General features: G+C 37.1%; 1 protein-coding gene across 1 annotated transcript in view; it reads left to right on the top strand.

Annotated features, from left to right (window-relative positions):
- Nucleotides 1-20,819, top strand: part of LOC116089332 — a 119,291-nt gene that overhangs the window by 23,199 nt on the left and 75,273 nt on the right. The window contains exons 4-6 of the mRNA XM_031368944.1: nt 549-740; nt 11,801-11,968; nt 16,375-16,476. Of these exons, the coding sequence (XP_031224804.1) occupies nt 549-740; nt 11,801-11,968; nt 16,375-16,476 (462 nt within the window). The remainder of the gene's footprint in view (nt 1-548; nt 741-11,800; nt 11,969-16,374; nt 16,477-20,819) is intronic.

Raw genomic sequence — 20,819 nt, 5'->3', positions numbered from 1 at the left:
ATCCGCCTGCCTCTGCCTCCCAAGTGCTAGTTCTTTCTTATGTATATATCAAAGCATAAGTGATACAGGTCATGTGCTTTCTCCCAATTTGAATATATGAGAAGATTCTAAATTGAAACAAAGAAAAATTATAAAAACTCATTCAGAATAAATTAGTCAAGTTTTCAAATCTGTGTTGCCTTTTGTATAGTATCAAAAAGTAAAATTTTAAGCAATTCTACATTATGAAATTATTTTCTAGGTTTTAAGTTTTATGTTTATGTATTTCAGATTTTCTTTTTAATTTTTTTCAGTTGAATTGTACTGTGATATTGTATTCATAAGATTTTTCTTCTAATAGTTAAGTCATTGCTTGTAATGATAGAAGGCAATAGTTTGACATCATATAAACCTATATCTTAATTTACATCTCTGATTTTCTTTCCAACTTAGCAAGTGGACCATGAAGGAATTGAATGAAAAGTTTTTACAGTTCTGTTTTGAAACTGCGTTTCTTATCCTATCTAAAGCTGATGTCTCACTTTGATATTTAATATGGTTTCATCTAGACCAGAATTTGGAGAACAATAACTCCCGAAGGCTATCACAGGAATTGATTCTAAGAGGCGGAAGAGCCAGTGATGGCTCCCAGGAAGAAGCCATAGACCAGTGGGCGAGGCGGAGGCAGCAGTTCAAGGATGCCAAGAGATGCAGCTCAGCAGGGGGCAGTTCTGTCATCAGCAACTTCACTGAAGGCTCAGGTGAGTAGAAACCCATCCACATTCCTAGGCAACAGCAAAGACAGCTGCTCCTTGTCTTAATTAAATTCCTTCTACTTCATCTCTGAGATGTAGATTCTGTCCTTTGAACAAGGCGTTGTGGTAGTCATATGGGGGTTTCTTGTTTGTTTGTTTGTTTGTTCGTTTGTTTTTAGAAAGACACTTTTCAAAACAATCAACTCTTCGTTATCCATTTAAAGAACTACTACTTGGGAAATGACCTTGAGAAAACACACCGGCAGCATAGTACTAAGCCGTCCTTTTTCTTTAGACACTCTTTAGACAATAACTATAGGATAGTTTATTGAGTTAAATTGGTGCTCTCCTTTTTTAAAAAAGAAAAATGTACATTTTATATAAAATATGTAAAATGTAAAATAGTAAAATCGACATAGTTGATTATAAGTGAAAACTTTTTCTCATTTTAACATTTTTGAAATGAAGTCTTAAAAACATATCTGTGCTTTTGTGAAATAGTTTTTTCAGCCTGTAGATAATGTTACTTACCAACATTGGACCTCAGCTTCATAAACAATGGCCTCTGAGAATGGATGATAATTGATCACTGATGAAAACTGACTAAAGTAAAATATGGAATAATGCACTGGGGGATGAGGTGGGGAGTTAGTATATTCTGTAGGTACTAAAACTAATATGGATCCAAGATTGCAACACTTGAGGCTAGCCCAACTAGTAGGCATGTGCTATTTGAAAATTATTTACAAAAGCAAAGTGCTTTTGAGAAAACACTCATACCATGACCTCTGTGAACTATGATTGATTTTTTTAAAAGGAAGTAAACAAAGAAAAGCACATTGCCATGCTACAGAAAATGTCTTTGTGAAAAGACAGTAGTAAGGATAGTAGGCTCTGCCCTGTAGACAAGCTGATGGCTGACACCAGCGTCATCCTACGCAGTGGTGTCATTTCTTTGCCATAACAAAACAGAAGCCTGACAAAACACTAGGGGCTAAAAGAAGCCATATATGTGGGGAAAGGTTATACGCAATAAAAAAAAAATATCAAAGACTGTGTTATTACCATCTGGGAACTTTAGATATTCATGTGATCATGAAGAACGAAATTTAAGTGTTTTATTTTGTTCTGAAAGTTTTGGCCTGTGCCTATTCCTCCAGGTCTTTCTTTGTGTTGGGTAGCAAGGAATAAAACTGGGATCGTATCATTTATATTCCGCATGTGCTGCTGTATTAGATGTTTCTAATCTCCCTTGTTGCTTGTACATCCTTGAAATACCTACCTTAGAAGACATGGCTTTTATTAGACTCCCAAAGCTTCACTTATTTGCTCTAACGTTCATTTTCTTCTCCCCTCTGTTTTACCTTTATTTATCAATAGTTCTGTATTGATGTTGTATGTTATATTATGCAATCTTTTATATGTTATTAAGTACTTAGTCTGTTGCAGAGGTCTTCCTCGTCTTTTTTGGTACCAATTACTAGTAACAGGATTTATTCACTATGGTAATTTTTCCATTGCAATGACTGGTTTGGTTCTGTCCCAGGAAATTTTGTATCCCATTCAGTGTCTCTTGTCCTCAGACTCTAGCATTTTCTGTGTCTACATTATGGGTAGATAGTGCTGCTGCTTGATTCATGGAGGGTCTAAAAGTGCAGGCAGTACAAGTATGAAATTACCTTGCAGTTTCTGGATGTACCACACTTTATCACTATGTTGTTTACACTTTGAGTCTCTCTAGTTCCTGGCTTTTCACTCTTTCTTCATACTCAGTGATGTTTATATAATTCTGTATCAAAACACATCTATATATTATATGCTATGGTATGGGTTCATATGATTCACAGATGATATTTAGGTTTCAAGTTCTGTCTAGGTCATGGCATAATGTGAAGTCTTGTCTAGTTCAAAAATTCATCTACCCTCTTACAACATACAGCAAACCACACACACACACACACACACACACACACACACAGTGAGTCTGAGGAGAGAGAACAAACTATTCTTCCTAATATTTATGTGGACTTTGGAAACACCTCATTCTTTTAGAGTGCATCAAGTTCAGATGCTGTCTTAGTCAGGGTTTCTATTCCCGCACAAAACATCATGACCAAGAAACAAGTTGGGGAGGAAAGGGTTTATTCAGCTTACACTTCCATGTTATTGATGATCACCAAAGGAGGTCAGGACTGGAACTCAAGCAGGTCAGGAAGCAGGAGCTGATGTAGAGGCCATGGAGGGATGTTCCTTACTGGCTTGCTTCTCCTGGCTTGCTCAGCTTGCTTTCTTATAGAACCCAAGACTCCCAGCCCAGGGATGGCACCACCTACAAGGGACCCTACCCGCTTGATCACTAATTGAGAAAATTCCTTACACCTAGATCTCATAGAGTTTCTCAACTGAAGCTCATTTCTCTGTGATAACTTCAGCCTGTGTTAAGTTGACACACAAAACCAGCCAGTCCAGATGCTAACCCTGCTTTTAAAAACATACAATTGAACATGTTAGTGTTCTAAGATAAACCCTGCAGAAATTAGGGTCTAAGTACATTCTTGCTTATTAACAACAACAATTTTTAAAAATCTATCAAAATTGGCAGCTGTTGCCTGTACTTATTCCATTCTCTTGAAAACATCTCTGAAAACACCTTTCGTTTGTCCCTCTGGATTCCTTTCCTACCCTTCTGTATTTGGCTAGTCCAAGAGTTTCTCCTCTTTCGCCTATGTCAAGGGTTCTTCTGACTTTTTATTAGATTTGGATGGTAGCAATATCAGGAGACTGCTGATGGCAATGAGGTCCAAACAATATTGCTCCTGATCTTTCTGTGTGGGAGGACAAGAGCTGGCAGTGTCTCTAAAGGTACTGTCCTCTACAGTGACCCACACCACACTGCATTTTATAATGTTCAGTTCTTGGAACTGACAGGACCTGATCCTTCTTGTCATACACTATTCTCCATTCAAATCTAGCATGCTTTGTTTCTTTAAGGCCTGCTCAAACTTTATATACAGTCATCTTCTTAATTATCTGAAAGTTACCCATTAGAGGCACCATCTTTCGTGTCATAATCCTAGAGTGTACCATTACTTTACTATCGGATGCTGTTGTAAAGAGGTTATGAATAAGACAGCCTTGCATTATTATACCTACAAGAATAAGGAACATTAACTCACCACCAACAACATAGTTTTTATATGTTCTTCTGTAGAAGAACAAAGTAAAATGTATTGGAATTTAAATTTTTGTTTAAGATGTTTCAACATAAGATTGTGATTCAAATGGGTAAGAGTTATGCTTTAACAGTTTAGAAGTGGCAGGAATACTGGTATAACAGTTTTAAAATAAAAAGAATCTAAAGGAACATATTGTCTCCTATTGGATTCTCTTAAAGAATTGATAGGCTGTTTTTGGTTCATTTGGTTTTATTGACATATTTCTTTGTTATAACTTGTCTTATTATTTGAGATTATAATATAATCACATCATTCCTCCTTTTACTTTTCCTCCCTCCAGACCCATCAATATACTCCTTCTTGATCTCTTTCAAATTAATGGTCTCTTTTTTTCATCCATTATTGTTACATGAGTATGTGCATGTGTCTATGAAGGTATATTCTTCAGTACGACTTGCTAAGTCTGTGTAATGTTCTTTGTGTGCACACTTTAGACACTGGCCATTTCTGATGAACCAACCTGGTGTGTCCTTCCCTGGAGGAGGACTGTTTCTGCCACTCAACATTCCTCAGTTGCCCATAATTCTTTGTGAAGGTTTGAGGCCTCCTAGACTCTCCTCCATCCACTAGAGCAAATGTGTTGTTGTTCTTCTGCTGCTCATGTTTAGGAAGTCACATTGGTATGACTTTATGTGTGTAGCTTTTGATATTCTTTGAAGATGCAATCTCACAACAAACTTCCTGATTTTCTGGCTCTTACAATCTTCTTCCCTCTTTTCTGCTGTGTTCCTTGATCATTTTTAGGTGCAAGAGTAATGTGTATTTGTATCCACTGAGACATGGTTCCATAATTCTACATTTTGACTGGTTATGGTTTTCTGTAATAGTCTCTATCTGTTGCAAAGAGAAGTTTCCTTGGTGAAGGGTGGAGACTACACTTATCTATAAACATAAATAAAGACAAATACTTATAACATAGTTGAGAATATTCTGGGTGAGTACAGTCATGACTGCACATTGTGTTTCAACTTCAATGGCTTCATACTCCTAGTCAGGTAGGTTTCCGTTACCAGGCATAGTTTCCTTCCTGTTGACAGTGTCTTAAATCTGATCACACGCCATGTACTTAAATTATTGTGCCATGCAGGTCATTGTCATGATTCACGGGCATCATATCTGGGTACGACTATTGGTTGCATCCCTCCTTTGGAACCTTGAATTGTGCTTTCTGATACTATGAAAGCCATTGTCTTGGAGGAGGCATTCAGGTCAGTTCCAGTTCTGGGACTCGTGTGTGAACACATAGCATCTTCATCACTGGGGGCTTGCCTTCCACATCTAAGAGCCAACCAAGGGTAATAGCAATAGTCTGTAATATTTTGAGAATCTCTTGGACAAACCTACCCAACGACTCAAAGGAGAGTTTCCCATGTCTAGTGTTGTTGGTTTTGTTAGGCAGTTTTTAGATTTTTAGAGGGAAGATTTTTAGGCTAGATAAGAAATATTTTTCTCTTTTCTTTCCTTTACTTCTTTCCCCTCCATCAACTCCTCCCAGTTCTTCCCTACCACTCCTCCCATCCACATCTATTCCCTTTTGTCTCTCATTAAAAATATAGGCTTCTAAGAAATGTTAATAAAATATGCTATAATATAACATGATAAAATAAAATGAACATGTCAAAGTTGGACAAGACAAACAGAAGGGAAAGAGCCTAAGAGAAGCCAAAAATCAGACACTCACTCACTCATTCGCACACTCAGGAATCCTATAAAAACACTAAATTGGAAGCCATAGTATATACACAGAATTCCTGGTGCAGACCCCTGCAAACCCTGTACAATGTGCTTCAGTCTATTATGAGTTCATATGAGTTTTGATGGTGCTGATTTATCGAGCATTGTTTTCTTGATGTCCTCCATCCCCTCTAGCTCTTACACTCTTTCTGCCTTCTCTTCCACAGTTCCACAATGCTCCCTGAGCACTGGACTTTGGAGAGGACTTTGATAGGAAAACTCATTTAGAGCTGCGTGTTCCAAGGTCTTGGATTCTCTGTGTATCTCTCTGATGCTCTCTCTATTTGTTCCCATCCCATTTTCTGCAGAAGGAAACTTCTTTGATGATGGCTGAGAAAGGCACTGATCTATGAGTATTGCAGGCAGGACAGGTTGTGGGTCATAGGTTTTGTGGCTGGGTTGGTGTCCCAGTACTACCCCTGGGAACCTAGCCTGGTTACAGAAGATGAACAGTTCAGGCTCCATACCCTCAATTACTAGAAACTCCCACTAGAGTCACCTGCATAAGTTCCAGGAAGCTTCCACTGGACTAGGTTTCAGTATTGTCCCCTAAATGCCCACCTATCCTGGTTGTCTCTACCTATATTGACTTCAGGTTGAATTTATCTGCCTCCTTGAGAATTTATGAATTCTTCACAGTGAAAATATTCAAAGTTCTTTCTTCTTGATTTATATGATATGTAGCACTTCTTGGTAATTAACCATCTATGCAATAGCATCCATAATACAAGCCTAATGAGAACTACGTTGGCCTTTAAATGTCACAGAGATTGATCTGGTTCTTCTTCACACATTGGGTTCTTCAGTGGTATAGACTCCTAAAAAGGGTCTATTTCATTCATTGTAATGGCAAATCCTTCCCTACCACTGGTTTTAGACATCGTGTCTACGTTGCATTTTTTGAAATAAGAAACAATCACATGCATGCCAGGGCCAACTCATAGCTGCTCACAAAGTCAGCTGTGCAGGTTCTCCACAATGCAGCTCGGTGACAGCAGATTGTTAGCTTGATGCTGGCCATGGTGGGAATATTTATACAAGGAAAACTGTCAAGCACAGCAAACTCAGGGATTATTTTTTCAATTTGGAAAGTTATTTAAAACATTTACCGATAGTCTACTTGAAATTACACAAGATCTGCAGTAATGCTAACGTAAATTCAAATGTAATGCCCAAATATACTTTTAATTAAACAGTAATTGTGTTCTTTTGGGGGTAAATTTTGTATTAAATGAAAACTTATCCTAACAATTTGGTTTATGTTAGACAAGCTTTTTCAGCTTATCCAAGACACACACACACACACAGTGAAGGCATGTTACATTTCTTGAGAAAACTTTACAGTACAGCCTATAATTCACTCAATTGGGTTAATATTGTTTAATGTGTAGCTTGAATTTTTTTCTCATTTATAGAGTCAGAACATCTACTAATATATCACTTAAATCCCAACGGCTTTATTGACCATCGTTGCCTCTGGCATTTTCCCTCTGTTAATCTCACTCATCTCTGACTTCCTATGTAATAACTGGAAAAGACATTAAGAGTGACATGTTTATGTGTGTTGACACAGTTGATCAATCCATCTGACTGTGGGAAATGCTGACTAAGTTATACTAGGTAAATAACTTGAAGGCCAGTAATGGCAGTGGGAAGGGACTGAAAAATGGGCCTTTGATTTTTTATAATCACAAATGGCCCCTGGATCACAAACAGATGTAGCAGGAATTTGGGGTCAATCATGTGAGTATAGCTCTTAGCATCTCCCATACTTCATTCAGCTAACAAAAGTATTAAGGAACTGTACTTTGCAAATATTAGTTGCCATTAAAAAAGAAAAAGAAAGAAAGAAAGAAAGAGGAAGACAGGAAGAAAATGAAAGAGGAATATGTGTGTGTATGTGTGTGTGTGTATGTGTGTGTGTAAGAGAGAGAGAGAGAGAGAGAGAGAGAGAGAGAGAGAGAGAGGAGATAGGAGGGAAGGAAGAAGGGATGGATGGAGTGAAGAAAGCAATGGAACTAATTCTAATTCCTAATAACAGCTAAGCGGACTGGAGGGCAGCTGAGAGGACATGAGCTATAACAAGAGATCCAGGCTTAGTTCCTAGGACCCACAAGATGTTTCATAACCATCTGAAACTCCCCTGGGATCCTCTACCCTTTTCTGACCTCTGTGGGTATCAGACATGCTCATGGTGTAATAAACATATATTCATGAAAAACACTCATACACATAAAATAAAATACATGTCTATCTAAAATAAACTAAAACCATATCTATCTAAAAGTTTTAAATAGTAAGACGTAAGGTTTGTGGTGACCCTGCTTGATGTCAGGTGGTTCTATTCTAAGCCATTCATGATGCATTTTCTTGTTGACATGATTCCCAATAGAATTATGAGTTATGTTACTGTACTTCCAACCTCATTTTGCTAATCAGGGCCTCCTGCAGAGGATAAGTGACATGATCCAAGTCATTCAGCTACATATAATTAGTCTTAGTTTCAACTTCAGACAGTCTAACTGAGATTCATGCTCCTACACAAAACAGCAATTACTGAATCTGTTGAATTCAAGATCCTGGTCTTTTTGGGATTTGCTTTCTTGTATGCCATGTCTCCATTTTCTTCAAATTATACAATAGAACAAAAGAAGTGTAAGGATACCTAAGGTACTCAGAGCTAACCAGTGCATGTTATGGTTCTTTTCAAAAGCTATGTTTATTATTATTGTTATCATTATTATTATTATTATTATTATTATTATTATTATTATTATTATTATTATTATTTATTAATGAGGCCAAAAATAAAAATAAAAAGTAAAAGAGCATGATTGTATTTTGGACTTAAAATGCAATTTCAATAATATCAAAACACTTAAGATCTCATGTTTGAAACGCTCATTTATTAAGTGTTTAATCTAGCAAACCTAATTTGGTAACAAACTTTATCTGACAAAGAGTTATTTGGGCTTGCCTGCTTAGATCAAGGTTCAACGTGGAGCAGATGTTGAGACCTTCAGCAGCTATAAATTTCCAGCAGGTGTGTGGCTTGCTGCTTCACTGGGTTTTAACACAAATTTTATGTCTCAGCTTATGTAAGAGTATGCTCATTAGCTCTGTTCCGCTAACTGAATGAATATAGAGCTGCTCATCCACAGAATCACATCTGTTTGTAAATAAGTGAACTGTTTGAACAGCCTCATGCATATTGATAAAAACAATGATCCATATAAAGACCTGCCCTCAGACCCTCACATGACAGGGGATGACTGCATAGCCAATACAGGAATTTATTGCCAAAGGGAAAGTATTATAAGATAAACCAATTGTCCCGGAAATCTGTGTGAGCTACATCAACAAACATTTTTAAAACAACTGAATTTTTGATCATTAAAGTACAGAATATAGTAAACAAATCTAAAACTTTAAAGGTTATATTATAGCTGAAAACAAGAACAACAATAAAAGCTTCTATTTAGCCTCAAAGCTCAGAAAGGCACATTAATAAATTATTGTGTAATTTTGGTTTACTTTTCCTATTCCAATTAAATGTCACACACAGACTTACCTAAAAAGTGAAACTTCTTAAAAAAATTTTAAAGTGTTTTGAAAGATGCTCTGTGGAAGCATATATATTCTGATTTATATTACTTATATTATTCTGCCCTAAACTTTTTATAATTTTAATCTAATAAGCACCATATCCCATAAAGCTCATATCATTTCCATTCCAGATTTATAACTGTCTGTTCCTGTTATATGTCATCTCTTTTTCCATCCAAACATAACATAGTCTATCTACTCAATTAGTATGACGTATGGAAGTATCAGCAGAAGACTCTGAACTGAAGATTTCAGATCTGGGGGACATTAGAGTGTTTGTATAGACATTGCATGGTATCTGGGGATAGGGTCTATATGAAAGCCAAATTCTTTTAGGAAAATACATACATGCATACATACATACATACATACATACATACATACATACGTGTGTGTGTGTGTGTGTGTGTGTGTGTGTGTGTGTGTGTATCCTGCACATGATTTTATACATTATTTGTACTAAACCTATATTCAGACAGTGACTTCTCAAACCAAGCAGATGTGGTATTCTCATACTTTTGGTGTTAGGCTGACATTCAAAAGGTGTTAAGTTTGTCATTTTATAACTTTTGTAACAGGAATGCTTCACTCCTCCCTGTATATCCCCTCCCCTTCTCCACCTGATTCTCTAAATGGGTTGTGGAGACACATTTCCTTTAGATGCGCCTCTCTTTGCAGCTAGCTGTCCCACCCTCTTCCTCTGAACTCTCGTACTGCACCACAATGTCTTACCCATCATTGTATCCCCAATGTACATAAAATTAATTGCACCCACCTTATAGGAGAAAAACATTTATTTCAAATCAATTTGGTGAGTGAATGAATGTGCCTGAAACCACCCAAGCCATCAAATCTCTATGGCAGTCTCACATAATTTAAGCAAATGTGGAAGTTGGAAACCTATTCTTCATTTCTCTATGTATCAGGACAATGACTAATAATTATTCTCTGTAGTCTGGTGCTAAGAAACTGAAAGTGGAAATGAACAAGGATCATTAAGAATGATTCTACAAGCCAGGCAGTGGTGGCACAAGCCTTTCATCCCAGCACTTGGGAGGCAGAGGAAAGCAGATTTCTGAGTTCGAGGCCAGCCTTGTCTACAGAGTAAGTTCCAGGACAGCCAGGGCTATACAGAGAAACCCTGTCTTGAAAAACCAAAAAGAAGGGAAAAAAAAAGAATGATTCTCCAGAAAAAAACAAGAGAGCTTTGATGGGTCTGATTGGAGGGTGCACCGTGCTTTCTACAATTGACCTACGGTAGAACTCTACCTTGCCTCCTGAAAAAGGTATAGGAGCCATTACAGTGTATAAGAAGAAACAGAGAGGGACGTAAGATACTTTATTGTGCTTTAGGCAGCACTGCTGAAGCATATACCTACAATCCCAGAAAATGAGACAGGAGATCAGGACATTGGGAGGGCGTCCTTTAAGCCCCTTGTTCCTAATACTATTTTAAAATGCAAATAAATTATGTAATCTTCTTGAAAATAACTTTTGGTTCTAAAACTTGAATTTTTTTCAACTATGCCTGCATGAAAGACTGAAAGAGACGGAGTTGGGTTTTCCTCAGGTTTGAACTTTCTAACCAGGGCACAAAGAAAAATGGAAGGTAACGTGGAAGACAAGCTCATTTCTTTTAAAGGCACTGTCAGGACGTTCCTCTGCATAGGGAAGGACAAATAGATGAAACTTCACGCATCTCTTCCTATGCACTTCTCTTTATATAAGCCCATGGTGAGATTTCTAGAAATACACTTTCGGTGCCTTCTTCAAGCACAAAGAGAGCAGCACGATTGTGCATCTGATAATCCTTTTCCTTGAACTTGATGTTTTAAGAAGGATTCTGAAAGCTAATTCCTAGTCTCACCTGGTTTCAACTTGACCTCTAAATAGTAATATATTGTTTTTCAAAAGCAAACATTTATCTTTAACCAAAGTATTGGCAGTAATGTGTCCAGGGCACAGATTTCCACAACCCAGACCCTGAAGCAATATTTTATATTTAGGTGTGCTTTTCTTTCTTGAAGATTTGCTTTATTTGTGTGTGTGTGTGTGTGTGTGTGTGTGTGTGTGTGTGTGTGTGTTTATGATGTTTGTTGGTATGGTTGTATGCATATCAATGCAGTGGCTGAAGTCAGAAGAGGGTGACAGATCCCCAGGAGCTAAAGTTACAAGCAGTTTTGAGTCACTAGTGAAGGTGCTTAGAACTGAATTTGGATCTTTGGATGAGCAGCAAGCACCCCTAATTGCTGAGCCTTCTCTATGGGCCTGGGGAATATTTGTTTTGATTATATTTTAAGAATACATAAATTATTTCCAAGAAAAATGCACAGCAAAATTAGATACCCCTTTCTGTTCCTAGCTAATGCTCTTCATTCCTAGGGACTTCACCTCTGCATATCTGGGTGATTCGTCACCATGACTACCAGAGCACTGGCTCTTCTTCCCTGTCCTTGTATAACTTCATTTCTCTCCTTTCCTGCTCCTCAGTCACCTCAGACGATGCTCATTCTGTGGATTTTGGCTTTCGAGTTGATATTGAAGAAAAAGGATTCTACACAGAGAATTTCCATTCAACAGCGTGGGTTTTCCGAGGTGATGATGGAAATCCTGAAGATAGCCCCAGGTGTCTTAGTAAAAAGCCAAGACCAGTAGCTGGTAAGAGTTTTAGAATTACGGCAAGGCACAAATGTCTTAGCAAACTCTTAACTAGACCCCTAGACACTAAAGAATACAGGTAGTTGACATGTGTTAAGATTCTGAAATTACTAAAATAATTTCTTATTATTTTAAGACCTATTCCTTAAAATACGATACTAGGGATTAATATACCAATATGGTTGGGGAAAATCTCACAGGCCTCCACCCCTAGATGAAGAACTACAAGCAATTAAAAGCCGCTGAGAGAGGAAGAACCAGTCTTCTACAGGGACAAAGCCCCTAGTAGGTAAAACAAGTCCAAATAGCTAGACCTAAGCACACACACACACATACACATACACACACACACAGACACATGCACATACACACGCAGACACACACACATACACACAGAGACACATACACACAGCCACACAAATAAACATATACACACGCATAGACACATGCACATACATGCACACACACAGACACACACATGCATACATATACGCAGACACACATACACACATACACACATACACACACCGATACACACATACAAGCAGCATTAAATGAATGAATACAGCAGACTGCATCTTTAAGTTTGTATGTGTATATATGGTAAATACAGCCAGGCAGTGGTGGCACATGCCTTTAATCCCAGCACTTGGGAAGCAGAGACAGGCAGATTTCTGAGTTCAAGGCCAGCCTGGTCTACAGAGTGAGTTCCAGGACAGCCAAGGCTACACAGAGAAACCCTGTCTCAAAAAACAAACAAACAAAAGAATACAAGGCCATGAATTTGAGAGAGTCAGGGAAGTGGTGGAAAGTTGGATGGAGGAGATGGAGAAAGGAAATTGTATAAATATATACTCATGGAACACCCTCATAGAAGCAGGGGGAAGAGAGATGGGGAAGGGGGTTCTCTGGGAGGGGAAACCAGGAAAGGGGAATAACATTTGAAATGTAAATAAAGAAAATATCCATTTAAAAAATAATAAATAAATAAAAACCATTCCTTCAGAATAGTAACTCCAGGTTTGGAGTATAAATAAGCTGAGCATAGCCGTGCATACCTGAAATCCTTCACACAGGAAGTGGAAGCAGAGTTGGGGCCAGAGAACCAACTCCATACAGTGTACCTCTTACAGCCTGGAGTTAGGTTCTGCAGTTAGTAGCACTGAGATCATGAAGAGAATGTAGACATTAGTAAAGTGGGCAGCAAGCAAATGGAATAATTTTTACAAAGCTATTTTAATAACTTAGTAATATTTCAAAGATACTAAAATGCTAATTTATGTGCGTCACAATGTATTTTCTGAAAAATAAATTTAATACTTATAAAACAAAACCCAATCCTTAATTTCCTAAAATGTTCTGAGCTGGAAAATAGGCAAAGGTAACTCCCTCCACAATGCTGCATGGCTGCAGCTGCCTTAAGAAGGTAGGGCACTTAGGTGTGGGAGTTTTGTTATATTTATGGAAATGCTTGCCCTTCATTTGGATTTTTACAACCAACAATATGATGCAAAGGAAGTGCTGTCTAGAGGGATAAATTACTTGACGATGCACCCGCAGTCTGTGAAACAACAATGACACTCATTTGTGGATTGTCAGCAGCTGTGTGGCACTTATAGATTATTCAGTAGACAGAGCCATGGGAAAGGGGGACTATAAATCTTAAAATATGAGAAAATCGTCTTCAGACTGGGAAAGGAACACAGTTACAAACATGTTGACTGTGTCCTCCCACATGAGAGTTCTACAGTTGAGCTCACCATTTCAAGACTTTATTGAAATGTTTATTCTTCCATACATGTTGTTGACATTCAGATTGCTTGACTGAAAAACCAAAACCACAGAAACATGACCTTGAAAGCAATAGCTATTTAATAATTTCATGGAATAATAAAAAGACAAATATGATTTGATTTGAATCAACATATAAAAATCTCTCGTTAAGAGAGTATTTGTTGGGTAAATCAACCTGTCAGAAGCAGAAGATAGTATCAAGAGAGTAACCTAGAGGGAACAAGAAACCTTGAAAAGTAGAGATGTTAGCAAATTATTGTTACAGCAGTCAGAAATGGATTTCTGCTTTTCATTTTTTTTCCTGATTAGCTACCAGCCTATCTCAGAGTGTTGAAATATTAATTCCGAAGTCCTTGAATTCCCCAGTCCTGCCTCTTAAATTAGGAGATTCAATAAGACATTGTCCAATCACATGTGCCAAGAGAGAATTCTTTTAATGAGAAACAAACTTTCCCAGAGGCGCAGAGCATTAAAGAAAACAGCTTTAGAGCTGGGGTACACAGAACACCTTCTCAGCAATATTGTCATGCCTTTCCTGGGAACAAGAGAAGAACAACATGTTTTCCTCAGACATTTTACAAAAGCAAACGTCTCTTCAAGAATCCACTGGAAGACACGGTATCATTCCATCCCTCACAAATGGTGCCAGTTTGGGCAACAGGTGTCCAGCACTCAAGCTTCAAGAGGATACGACTCTTCTCTGTCTTTTCTAGTACAATCCTATTACACAAGAGCGCTTCTAGGAGTAAAAAAGTGCACAGCAGATATTTGTAAATTAATGACTCCTGCTTTTGACTGCAATGGACCTGTGACTAAGAAAGAATGTCTCCTTGTTTATATCAGATGCTTGTCTTCCTTATCTGAGCAAACAGGAGGTCGGGACTGAGCACACCTGAGCAGAATGCTTAGTCTCCTGCTACATTTGTTATATCTCACAAGAAACTTAACATGAAATGTAAGGATTCATCCCAGAATATCTGAATATAAAAAAAAGTAAAAGAAAAACTAAGTAAATCATCTTACAAGCTCTGAAAAATAACATAAGTTTACAATAATAATATTTTTACAAATATTATGGGCACCGTCATCTAAGACCATCTGTCAGCAACGATTACAAAGAAATCCCACATCCCTCACCACCTTTGGGAGCCTCACTATCCATCACTTCAAAGTCTCAAGATTTTCTTTGACTTTTAACTCTGCCTATATTTTGTCTACACATAGGCATTCTGAAAATGCCTTTAAGTGTGGACTTTAAGCAAAGGCAACCTATAAAAAGAAACATCCCTGCACTTCAACCTGGAGATAATAATTATAATCTAAGAAGTAAAAAAATCACATCTACATAAGTAAGAGATGCAGCAGGTTAAAAAGAAGGAGCAAGATATATTACCCAGAAATGCTAATGCTCTCCTCCTTTTTATGAAAGGGCATCCTATTAAATCTCCGCTGTGAGATGTTAGGTTACCCTATTCTTTGTCCTGGTTGGTATTCTGATCTTATAATTACCGATCATTTTCACAAATATCTCAGAGTCGATCTGGTGTTGAGAACCTACTCTGAGATTCAGGAACATTTCTAGGTACGCTTTATTATTACTTGCTCTTTACTAGTCTTCAAAGCCAAGTGCTAATGATGTTCACAGTCTGGAATCATACCTTCTCTTCATTTCTGAGGAGTAATAACCCCGAACAGTTCTGAACAGAGAGTTTCATGACCTGTGAGGCACGATCTGGAATTCAGTCTTGGAGAATTTTCTTCATTCTGGGCAAAGTGCATGGAGATAGAGAAAAGTCAAGAGGGTCAATGGATGGGTTGCTGTCATGAATAAAGCAAACTGATTAACAAGTAGAACTTGTGAGGAAACACACACGCACACACGCACACACACACAGCAGAGAGAATGATATAGAAAAGAAGATATAAAAGTAGCAGGGAAAAATACGGGAGGAAAAGTGGATTGACAACTGAACCACAGTAATTAAAGTTAGCTAGATGACTGTAACAATTCATGAACTCTTACTGTGATGTTCTTGAGATTCTCCATTGACAATGCAGCCCAACATGCCAGTTCTAAACTCTTCAAAACCAATTACTCTTGCATTTTTCTTAGTGAGCCAGGTTTTTTAGTCCTCTTGGCTTCTTGTAAAACATCACTTTATAGGCTGTGTTTAAATTTTTTCATGAATAGTGTTGTAATAAATTCTCTTATTTACAAATCTAAGCACCTTAGGTTTGCTTTTGGGGTAGCTATGACAGAGTGGTTCAGTGTGAATCCTAAAGTGTAGTGTTGTTTAACTGTAGTAACCTTTGTACTCTTGACACAAATATTTAACCTCTCTACCCTCTGTGTGCCAATATTCTCTTCTCTAAAAATATATTAACAATCATTATATGTTGCGAAAATTAAATTAGACTGCACTGTATGAAAATATTATGGTGAAACCCAGAATTTTGTGTAATTAATATATTCTATTACTTAGTACGACTCAGACCATATCTATTAGGCCTGACATGGAATCAAAAAGTAAACATACTTCTTGTAAAGTACTGTATAAGTATATAGTATGGAGTGTGAACTCAGAGCAATGCATGCTTTTCTTCCCTTGCAGTTCGTGAGCGAACTGTGAGACTATTCAAAGGAACCGGAGATTATCCCTGGGGATTTCGGATTCAGTTCTCCAAACCAATCGTAGTAACTGAAGTGGATACCAGTAAGTGCTCTCATAAAAAGTTTAATTCATACCAGAACAGCCCTCTCAATCCTATCAAAATGCACCAAATAACCTATGCTCTCACCATCTTCAAAAGTGCATGTGTGCAACAGAAGCAATTTCTGAGACTGTTTACCAAACAATACTGAGAAGTTCGCAGACCATGACCACATATTGATTTAAAGTCCCGGCTATTTGTAAGAATGAATTCCTCAGATAAACACAGAGTGGCCCTGGGGGTTCTATTTGCCCTGGATTGTTTCCATTATGCCTCCTTGGGTATTCTTTTAAAATGTTATTCCTAATTAAAGCATTACATTACCCTGTTCCCCTTCTCAGTTCCTCTGTACCCTACCCCAGCTATCTATCTCTCTCCAACTCATGGTTTCTTTTCCTTTAAATGTTATTGCTACAAATATGTTATCAAATATAGAAACATGATGTGCTGATTCCATTGGGTGTTGCTTTTACACATATGTTTTTACCACTGACCACTTGGTATTGGATAACAAATTAAGGAGCTCATTTCTGGGGAAGACTAATTCGGTTTCTCAACAGTCATTATTTGCCTATATCTCTTCATCTTGTGATATTTCTCCCACATATGCTGTGATATCTACTTGTTTTGGAATTATTCAGATCTTAATTGAGGCAGCCATATTGTTGTTGCTTGCTCGTCATATCTAGAAGACACACTCTGTTAGCAGACTTCTGGATAACTGGTTCTAATAATCTTTCCAACCCTTTTTGTTCAATATCTTTTGAGCCTTGTCTGTAGGAGTTATGTTGTAGATGCATCATTTGGGCCTGAGTACCCCTATGACATATCCTTATTTTAAACCTAAGGTGGTGCCAAGAATTTGGATATGTATTTCATTATTGTTCATCAGTTGCTTAGGAAAAATAATTTAAATTTCTTATAACTAGTGATGATTTGAATTTATATATCAAAACTATGTTGTATTTCAGAGAATCATTATGGAGAACTATTCTATGCAAAGTATTTAATATTTATATATTATTGTTCCCATTTTTTTTTAAAAAAAAAAAGCTATATTAAGATCAAAGTCAGTGAAAATTTGCCAACTGAGTTTTCATGTCTATAAATACCAGGATTTGCGTCTTAGAATTTCAAGCTATGAACCAGAGTTTCTTCACTACAATATAGTCCATTAGGATACAATCAAGCACCTGACTCAAAGTACTTTAAACAGCGGCGCAGATGGGCTGCCTCACAAAGCTGAAGGCTCTGAGCTTGTGCAGGTGTTGGTTTGCTTCAGTGATGTAGTCATTTCATCAGAGCCAGGGCTTGTTTCACTCTTTTCATTGCTGTCCCAAGCTTCCACGTAGATCTAAATGATCTCAGCAGCTCGGGCTTTCCTACTCCAAACTAGAGTCAGAGAAAGGAGACAAGCTTGCAACCTCAGATGGCCTCTTGGGGGCGACACTGAACTGGCTCGGTTAGGTCAAATGAGGTGGTTGGATCGAATTATCAGAAAGCTATGTCTGCCGTGAGCCAGAAGATGGAGCGATGTCCTTCATCTTGTACGAGTTTCCACAGAATAGAAAACAGAGAGAGATGATCATGCGACACGTAAGCTCCAGGTCAAGACATCCAGTGACACCCAACACCCAGGAAGTTGTCAGTAACAATCACACAGGTACAACACAACAGTGGATTCAAAAATGAGGGTTTTTTTTTTTCTCTTCTTGATGTGTTCCTATTTCAAGCTGTTTTCAATTTTGAAAATAAAAATGTACTGTATTCCAGGAATCATGGTACATTCCTGTAATCCCAGTATTCTAGAAAAGTGAGGCAGGAAAACTTCAAGGCTGTCTTAGGCTACGTACTGACCCTGCTTTAAACAAATGAAAATTCTATTTTTACATAATTATCTTTGGATCTTTCTTAACTAGATACTTGCCTAATTTATTTCAACTGTTGGGAATTGTAAGCACATTAAACATCGCATCACCTGTTCCTGGCCACACTGCTATATTAGCGTTGTCTCTAATATGTAAATGCTCATGGAACCGGCATAGTAGAAACCGCTTATTATAAAATAACTTTTCTTCATATTCTTTACTAAACTTACTTTGCCAATGCATTTTCCCTCTCTCTAAGATATAAAATGAATTCTAATTTTTGTCTTCTCTCAGGCAAAAAAGGACTTTGTTCTTCTATTTGCAATTAAAAATCTAGACCAAACGCATCATCGCAGAGCTACAAATCAATCTAATATAATCATCTAAATTTTAGAATTCCTTTCTAGTTTCCTTTTCTCCTTCCTCATCTTGAGACATCAAGCATATATTGTCTTCTTGACTATTCTCTATTTTTACGTATTGACGCCTCCAACTGGCCTGTTATCCTCTTGTCTCTTCCATTTCAACGTCAATATTTACACCTGTGGCTTATTTTTTCTCTCTCCTCATCATTTACAAAATGTTGATAAGTAAAAAACAGAGAAAAACTTTAAAATATCAAACTTTTTAAGTTAGTTTGGACGATATAGCCAAACTGTAATATAAATTTCTATCCATGCCATTTGAAAGGATGGCATGATAAGTCCTGAGAACTCTGTAGCCAACAAGATTTATTGCCTATGCAGACACACTTTCATGTCTCTGAGCTGTTCACCTGTAGAGGGACCAGCATTTGTGTTTCCTGTTTTGTTTTTGGCTTCTTTCTTCATGGATACAGCCTAGATCTTCAGAAGGTCTTCCCTTGTTAAATATAATTTTTATTAAATTTGCTGGGATTCATAACTCTTCATGTTGAAACAAAGACAAAATCTCTTCCCCAAATGTAACATGAGTTATCACATATTTGTACTGATCTAATTTAGTAGTCTTTTCTAAGATCTGGAGCTTTTCAATAGCTGTGCTATTCTTCTCATTGATATTTTTAAAATGTAAAATCAATAGAGCCTTATTTAAATGTTCTTTGGGAGATCCCATATTTCCCTTCTGTTCTATGAGCTTCTGTTCTGTTTATGTTTCTTTCAAGTTCTGTTAGATCTTTCTACAGATCCTTGTCCTGTAGGATTATGAGATATCCCAATAACATGTTTATGTCATAATGTCCTAAACAGTATTGCAATCTAATGTGTGCATATACATATATATGTACATATATATGTTGAAAGATTGTCAGCTTCAATCTGTAAAGGTAGCTCCAAGATAGCATCATCTCTAATAAATTTGCAATCTCAGAATAAGCCTTTATAGAACTCAAGGCAAAAGCATCTCCGAATCCTGAATATGTATCAGTTGCATGGTATATCAACACATGTGCATATTTTAAATTTTGAAAGCCTACAAAATGAAACATATAAGCTATTATATGATACTTTCTAATGTGCCTTCAAGCATAATTTGTACTCTTAACTCAGCATATTGTATCTCTCTGGGTTGTCATTCTGATTTCTCAAGCCTTTGTGAACTTTTTTTTTAATACAGAGCTACCTTTAACTCTCATTGTAGGTTCCAGATTGGATTCCTCTGAAGAGTCTTTACTCTGATTTAAAGAATCTTTTAGTCTCTGTTCTATGGCTTTTGTGCTAACAGTCCATCTTTCAGTCCTCTCCCTATCTACGTGTGTTTTATTCTGATATTTTTTTAAAGATTATATATATATATGTGTATATATATGCAATTATTACTGAACATGTGTTTAGTTTTATGTTCACAGTCAAAAAAATAACTGAGGTCCAAATGCCCTCTTATGCAATGGTTTCTGTTTTTTAACATAGAAAATATTTTTTTAATCTCTCTAACTCTGGCCACAAAGATTTTGTTTTATTTTTCTTTCTCTCTTTTTCCTTTGGAGATTTTATTTTATTTCTTTTTCTCTCTTTTCTTCAGAAACTTTATTTTTTATATTTAAACTCAGTATTTTTATGACTATGTTCTGTTTTTTAATTATTTAGCATCTATGCAGCTTTTAAAACATTTTTGTTTTTCTTTCTCTTCTTCAGAGACTTCATTTTTTACATGTAGTTATTTCTCTTAACACTTTCTAAACTTAGTATCTTTTTCTCTATTTAATTTCCTCTAAACTCTTTCCTCAGGAGAATTCTTTCTAATATTATGGAATTTTCTCATGGAGGACTTTATTTCATTACTTTCAGACTAAATATTTGTTTCTCTTTTACTGTTTTTACGTGTATGTATTACTAGTTTGGAAGTTTTGGGCTTTTCAGTCCTACTGCAGCTCTGGGGAAACGTTTCTTCTGCCATTATGTACCTCGGCAGGCTCCTAGGGCCAGAATGTGTCTCTGGCAGTGACTCTGGCCTGTCAGCTCAGTCTAGCAGCCCACCCCACACCCCACACCCCACAC

Source organism: Mastomys coucha, unplaced genomic scaffold (genome assembly GCF_008632895.1).
Source record: "Mastomys coucha isolate ucsf_1 unplaced genomic scaffold, UCSF_Mcou_1 pScaffold14, whole genome shotgun sequence".
NCBI classification, from domain to species: Eukaryota; Metazoa; Chordata; class Mammalia; order Rodentia; family Muridae; genus Mastomys; species Mastomys coucha.
Note: the sequence above shows the minus strand (reverse complement) of the source record. Positions and strands in the feature narration are given on the sequence as shown.